The sequence below is a fragment of the Salvia splendens genome, chromosome 2 (genome assembly GCF_004379255.2).
Source record: "Salvia splendens isolate huo1 chromosome 2, SspV2, whole genome shotgun sequence".
NCBI classification, from domain to species: domain Eukaryota; kingdom Viridiplantae; phylum Streptophyta; class Magnoliopsida; order Lamiales; family Lamiaceae; genus Salvia; species Salvia splendens.
Window position 1 is genome coordinate 34,948,201 of NC_056033.1, and position 7,466 is coordinate 34,955,666.

Here is a 7,466-nt window from a genome sequence, read left to right on the forward strand (position 1 = left end):
CGGAATGCTTACTCGAACTGCAGCGCGAGGAGGCGGCGGCGGCGGCGAAGCAGATCCACAGGCCTATTCGACGTCGGACGTCTGTCCGACGCGACCACGCGGCAGCTCACCAACGTCTGGTTGAAGACTATTTTGCCGATCAACCACGGTGGGGACCGACCGTTTTCCACCGGCGGTTTAGAATGCCGTGTTACCTATCTCTCAGCATTGTCCGGACGTTGTCGTCACATGATGAATACTTCACGTATCGGGAAGACCGCATCGGCAGACCCGGTCTTACACCGTTGCAAAAGTGTAAGGCTGCACTCCGTCAGTTGGCATACGGCACCACGGCGGACATTTTCGACGAGTACCTCCACGTCGGGGAGACAACAGGCCGGGAGTGCTTGAAGAGATTTTGTAGGGGAGTTGTGGAGGCCTACGACGACACATATTTGCGCAAGCCGACTGCCGCTGATTGCCTGGGCCTGATGAAGATGCACGAGACGACGCACGGCTTTCCTGGGATGCTAGGGAGCATCGACTGTATGCACTGGGAGTGGAAGAATTGTCCGATGGCGTGGAGAGGCCAATTCACTAGTGGATACAAGGGCAGCCACCCGTCTTTGATCCTCGAAACCGTCGCTGACCATCGGCTCTGGATCTGGCATGCGTACTTCGGCATAGCCGGGTCGAACAACGACATCAACGTCTTCAACTCCTCCACCCTCTTCGCCGAGCAATGCAATGGCAACGGCCCGACCATCGAGTTCACTGCCAACAGGCGCCGATACCACATGGGGTACTACTTGGCCGATGACATATACCCACTGTGGCCTGTTTTTCTGAAGACGATCAGCTGCCCAATGGGTGAGAAGAGGGTTTTATTTGCGCAAAAGCAGGAGTTGGCGCGGAAGGATGTCGAGCGGGCATTTGGTGTGCTCCGATCACGGTGGGCCGTTGTGAGAGGGCAGACTCGTCTTTGGTTCAAGGAAATCATCGCCGACGTTATGTATGCGTGCATTATCATGCACAACATAATAGTCGAGTATGAAGTTGGGAGCATCACCGAGTGGAACGATGATGACGGTGCATCTAGCTCGTCCAGCACGGCGACCGAGCCCCCCGCTAGAGGATTGCCGTCTGGCTTCGACGAGGTTCTAGCTAGACAGGCCTCAATGCGCAACCAACAAGACCATGCGCAACTCATGAACGACATGATTGAAGAAGTGTGTGCCCGTAACCGCCGTCGTTGAGTTTGCGTATTTTTTTTAATTTGTATTGTAATGTATTAATTTTTATATATGAAATGAAATTTTTTCCCAATTTTTTGTTATTTAAATATTCAAATAAAATAAAATGCATAGGGCGCGCCTTAGGGCGCCCCATTGCAGGTGGGGGTAGGAGGATAAAACTGCTGACGTGGCGCGCCATAGAGCGCCCCATTGTGGATGCCCTAAGAGCATAAATAACGCGGCTGGCCGGGCCGCAATTCGCGAGTCCCGGCCCGTCCCGCGCGTTAGACGGAGGCAAGCCGCGGCTCAGGCCGGTCCCGGGGCCGCATTCCCGGCCTAGAGCCCGTCCCGCGGCCCGGCCTGGGAAGGCGTTAATCGCGTGCCGTGCCGCACCGGCGAGTCCCGGCCCAGCGTTACACGGGTCTCGGGCCAGGCCGCAACGCCAATATATATATATATATATATATATATATATATATATATATATATATATATATATATATATATATATATATATATATATATATATATATATATTTTGTGTCTATAAATACGAGCATTCCATTTGTGCATCAATCTTACGTGCATTCCATTTCAATCTCTATTATACACTTTGAATCGGCATCAATGGATTGGTTCAACAGCGATGAACGTGAGATGGAGGAGTTCATTAACTCGAACAATTAGTACATACCAGGGTCGCAACCATCGCAGCCGACCAATACGTCTCTGGATAAGATGTCCGACACTTTGGCGGAGATGAATATTACATGGCGGATAAGCCAGCTGACGGAGTTGACATCGAGGGGTACATCAAAGATGTCGGACGAGGAGCTCGAGTTGCACCGTGAGATGATCGCCTACCTTCGCGCCCAAATGAAGAAGTAGTAGTCGTGGCTTGGGTTTCTTGTATTTTAAATTTGCTTCGTCGAATAATGTAATGTTAATTTCTAATGAACAATGCATTTTCCCGGTTTTAATTGTTCAACGAATTGCGTTTACGAGTTAAATATGTTGAAGTTGTGAATATTGTCATTTATTAGTTGCGGCCTGCAGGGTTAGAGGCTTTTGGGGCTGGACCGCAACTGTAGAGAAATGATGATGTGGAGGGGACTTGGGGCCGGAACTGGGGACCGGGTTATTCATGCTCTAATGGAATGCTTGTGACTAATTTACCGGTACAAATTACAACTGATGGCACAAACGTCCAAATTTGACATGTACAAAGGCATATTTGTCTTGCCAAAACAAATAAATCCCATACTATTACAAATAAAAATATTCATTTTTACCCTACGTTCAAACTCTAAATTACACAAGATTTTTTGCCCAAATTGGGAACGCATACTTGTGTACAGCATAAATCTGACCCAAATTAATACTAGCTAGATGTATTTTCAGACCAAACCTCACCCATTATAAGTCAGATTTACATTCTACCCAAGTATCCAAATGGTATAAAGTTTATTCCGACAGAACTAAATATTATTCATATTTCACATGGTTTACTTTACACTATTTAAATCCATATACATATAAATTCAGAGACATGTCTGACAGTAATTATTAATTACTATATAATAATAAACAAATAGCCAAGTCCAACATTAACATTTTAGAACTGTCGATACGTGGGTTTATTAGGAAAACATCTTAATGTCATGCCAGTGGCAGTTTAGTAATACTATTCCAATCTTAGGGTTGTTATGAAACCTCTCTCCAGAAACAGCTAACAGTATAAGCAGGCAGCAGAGCCTTTTTTTTTCACACATCACAATGGGATGGGATCCCCTGCTGTGCTCTCCACCACAGCAGGGGCTGCTGCCTCTCCCATCCCAATTTTATATATTAATTTTTTTTTTTTTATAATTCAAATATATTATTAAAAAATTAAGATGGGTGAGGCAGCAGCTCCTGCTGTGGTGGAGAGCACAGCAGGGGATCCCATCCCCATCACAATACCCGCCTTTCTCTCTCTCAATCTTTCCACGAATTCCGCATTTTTTGAGAGAGAAAGCGCGGTTAAGAGATCTGAATCCACATCAATTTCAATTCTTGACTCTCCTCAGTTTCTGGCTCACCCGGAAGCTTCGTTTCCGTTTCTTCGGTAATTTTCGTTTTATGTAGTAGTGTGTGATTTGTGCATTTTTTTGAGCTTTGGTTAAATTCTCGAGCTAAAATTGAAGCTAGATCGAGTGTGTTGAGCTAGTCTCGCTGCGTCTTGTTTATTTGTTTTCAGAATTTGTATTCCTGGTGTTGCGAAGTTGGAATCAAGACTTTGGGGGCTATTGGGTTTTGGCAAGTTCTTATTTTGTGTTGAAGAATTGAATTTGTCGTTGGCGTAGATGAAACTTCAGCTTCATAGTCGGGATCTTTTAGGTGCTGGGAACTGTGATGGTTTCTTTGCATTTTCTGTTCACTATGGTGGAGAGCTCGTGCTTTGAGATTCTTCATAGAATAAGGTTTTGGCGAAGTTTCAAATTAATTGAATTGACTGAGTGAAAGGGAAAAACGAAGATTGATATTAGGAACACTGAACAATGGAAGATTTGTCAAAATATGCACATAGTCCTGCCCATCTGGCAGTGCTTCGGCATGATTATACAGCATTGAAACGGATAGTGGAAGGGCTTCCTAATTTGGCTAAGGCCGGTGAGGTGAATAATGAGGCTGAATCCATTGCTGCTGAGAAGGATGCTGATGCTGTGTCTCTAGTGATTGACAGAAGAGATGTTCCGGGCAGGGAAACTCCTTTGCACCTCGCGGTGCGGCTGCATGATGCATTGTCAGCTGAGATGTTAATGGCAGCAGGTGCTGATTGGAGTCTGCAAAATGAGAATGGGTGGAGTGCACTCCAGGAGGCGGTTTGTACGAGAGAGGAGAACATTGCGATGATCATAGCCCGACATTACCAGCCTCTTGGCTGGGCTAAATGGTGCCGCAGGCTTCCCAGGATCGTGGCATCAGCAGCTCGGATCCGTGACTTTTATATGGAAATTACCTTCCATTTTGAGAGTTCGGTGATACCATTTATTGGTAGAATTGCCCCTTCAGACACTTACCGTATATGGAAACGTGGCTCTAACCTCCGAGCAGATATGACCCTTGCAGGGTTTGATGGATTTCGTATCCAACGCTCTGATCAGACTTTTCTCTTCCTTGGAGAGGGTCATACCTCAGAAGATGGAAACATATCTTTGCCTCCTGGATCTTTGATTGTGCTGTCTCACAAGGAGAAAGAGATCACAAATGCTCTGGAAGGAGCTGGTGTTCAACCATCAGAAGCTGAGGTTGCGCATGAAGTGGCTCTGATGTCTCAAACTAATATGTATAGACCTGGAATTGATGTTACTCAGGCTGAGCTTATCCCTCATTTGAATTGGAGAAGACAAGAGAGGACCGAGATGGTTGGCTCTTGGAAAGCCAAGGTTTTTGATATGCTTCATGTACAAGTGAGTGTGAAGTCTAGGAGAGTTCCTGGTGCTTTGACTGATGAGGAGCTTTTTGCAGTTAACGATGATGATAAATTGGCAAATGGTGCTGAAAATGATGAGTTTGATGATGTACTGACCGCTGAGGAGAGAAAGCAGTTAGATTCTGCACTCGGGATGGGGGATGGGTTTGTTGAGGAAGAAGGCAGTGAAGTCCAAGATTGCCATGATAACTTTGATGCTGGTTCACTTGATAGTTTTGAATCAAATGGTACCGCCAAAGAGAAGAAAGGTTGGTTTGCTTGGAACAAGAAAAGCTCAAAGAACATTGGAGATGATCCTGATGACTCAAAAAATCTGAAAAAGTTTTCAAAGTTGGCACTTGATGATAGCAAGCAGAAAGCCAATGACAGTCGCCGATCATCGTCTGAATTTCCTAGGGAAGATATGGGGGACCCTAAGAAGTCAAAAGATAAAAGTAGCAAGAAGAAAAAGAAGAAAGGAACGACTGTTGAATCAAAGAATGAAAGTGAATATAAGAAAGGTCTGAGACCTGTTTTATGGTTGACACCAGATTTTCCCTTGCGAACCGAAGAACTCTTGCCTTTGCTCGACATATTGGCTAATAAGGTCAAAGCTGTCAGAAGACTTCGCGAGCTTTTGACTACCAAGCTGCCACCGGGAACTTTTCCTGTCAAGGTACTAAATACAGATACATTTGCAATTTTTGATGCCTTAGTTTTCTTCCTGTGGCTGTTTAATGTGCTATATATGCCTTTTGTTTCCAACAAGAAGGGGGCCTCATTTCCATAGAGATTCCAGTTATTAATCTGAATTATTTAGAGTTGATCCTTAACAATCCTTGTAATCTTGTTTTTGGGTGTTGCTACATGCTACTGTGAATACCCGAATCTCCACTATTTGCAGTTAGCAGTCAATGAATAAATAAACTTAGTGACTGAAGAAAGTCTACACTGCCACAATTGATTCATTTGCAACTTTTTCTATCAAGATTTACTTAGTATCAACTTGCTGAATCTTTTAATTTAGATATGTTCAATATGTTGGCTGTCCCTTGGATTTCCTTAATTTTGTTTATTCTTGATTGTGGCTAACAACTAATGCTTACAGTAACGACATAAAGAAAGCTTTAAAATAAAAATACCCAAATAGAAAGTCTTGTAAAGAATTTTCAATTACTAGATCAAATTTGTTAGTACTACTTTTTAAGATTATTTAGAAGATGTGGCCCTTTCCCCACACTATATATTGATTGAATACCACTGCCATGATGTGCAAATGCTGTGTGCTTGGAGCTTGTAATTTAATCATATTTGTGTATAAGTCTGTCATTTACGCTTATTACTTATCAAATTTTGCATGAAGTGTTGTTGTCTGGGTATAATCTAAATAGAAGCAGGGAGACACAAAGGTTGCGATCATATATTTAGCTTGGACTTGTCATCTTTATTTTCAAATGGTTTGGGCGCTGATGAACAAATTGTGCAGATTGCCATTCCAATTGTCCCCACAATACGTGTGCTGGTGACATTTACGAAATTCGAGGAGCTTCAGCCAGTAGAGGAGTTCTCAACCCCTCTCTCCAGCCCTGCACATTTTCAAGATTCCAAGTCTAAAGAATCTGAGGGTTCAACATCATGGATTTCCTGGATGAGGGGAAGCCGTGGGGGCCAGTCGAGTGACAGTGAAGGCCGGAGCTTCTGTGATGAAGCTGATCCTTTCAACATACCATCGGACTATGCATGGGTTGATGCGAATGAGAAGAAACGCCGGTTGAAGGCAAAGAAAGCAAAGAATAGGAAACATAGAAAGCATGCTAGCAGCAGACAACATCCAGACGGTGCACGGAGACCCAACGAGGAAGTGGTGGAATAGTACAGATAGAGGGCATCGTGGAGGTTAGATCTGCTAGTTGAAAACATCCGTCCGCCTAATGTTTTATTCAAGCATGGTTGTAGATTGATGGCTATATCAATTTGGGGTTTGCCTCATTGTTGTACTAGAAGATTTTCGTCCTCCTTCCTCTTGTTTGTATTGTTGTTCCCACATTGAAATTGATGCAGTTGGTGTATTATTTTGTTTCTAGGATTGCTGTTTTAAATGTATCTATAGCTAATTTTGCATGTTATTTCTGGATTGTTAGCTTCATTACGCATAATGTTTTGATCATTTTTGAACTTGTATGGTGCCGGCGTTCCTGACTGTTGTTCTATTATTGCTTTTTTTTTTATATATAAATTGATTACAGTAACCTCTTTGCGAATGGATTTGACGTTGGCAGTCGTTTTAGGATAACGTAATCAACTGTTATTGAGAAATCCCATCCGTAATCCGCCGCTGGCACGGCGCTGCTCGATACATCCAGCACGTCTGTGCCGCTGAGCAGGCTAAGTGGCGCGTTTCTATTGGCCAACGGATTATCCGTTGGAAATTCATTTTTTAAAAAAAAATAAAAAATAATAACCAAAAAAAATAAAAATATTTTCAGATTCCAAAAAATATGACCATTTTATTACTGTTTTTCTGATTTTTTTTTGATTTTTTAATAATTTTTTATTCCCAAAATCATCTATAAATACACACATTCATCATCCATTTTTCACGTCAAATCATCTCTCATTCATATTTTTTCATACAACTCATCTACATCTTCCTCTCTCACTCAAACCATCTCAAATGGATTTCACCGATATCATGGCTGAAGCGGAGCGCGAAGAACAAGAATACTATGAACATTATCGTGCCGCCTATGAAGCCTATGTCGCTGCCACTACCCCCGCCCCTCCTCCTCGACCAACTA

At 43.2% G+C, this 7,466-nt stretch overlaps 1 protein-coding gene across 2 annotated transcripts; it reads left to right on the forward strand.

Annotated features, from left to right (window-relative positions):
• The first annotated feature begins 3,141 nt into the window (after nucleotides 1-3,141).
• LOC121792387 (ankyrin repeat domain-containing protein 13C-B-like) lies at nucleotides 3,142-6,849 on the forward strand. 2 transcript variants are annotated; one of them, XM_042190306.1, is made up of 3 exons: nucleotides 3,142-3,321; nucleotides 3,454-5,344; nucleotides 6,155-6,849. In XM_042190306.1, exons 2-3 carry the CDS (start codon nucleotides 3,755-3,757, stop codon nucleotides 6,539-6,541), a joined length of 1,977 nt encoding a protein of 658 aa, XP_042046240.1. In that variant the 5' UTR covers nucleotides 3,142-3,321; nucleotides 3,454-3,754; the 3' UTR covers nucleotides 6,542-6,849. The 2 variants fall into 2 exon arrangements, with proteins under 2 accessions (XP_042046240.1, XP_042046239.1); XM_042190305.1 differs by having other exon boundaries at nucleotides 3,142-5,344.
• The last annotated feature ends 617 nt before the right edge of the window (nucleotides 6,850-7,466 follow it).

Bases quoted from the DNA above. Each gene is read 5' to 3' on its own strand.
- LOC121792387 (XM_042190305.1), top strand. From the start codon at position 3,755: ATGGAAGATTTGTCAAAATATGCACATAGTCCTGCCCATCTGGCAGTG. The intron at 5,345-6,154 runs GTACTAAATACA...CAAATTGTGCAG, and splicing joins CGGGAACTTTTCCTGTCAAG to ATTGCCATTCCAATTGTCCC.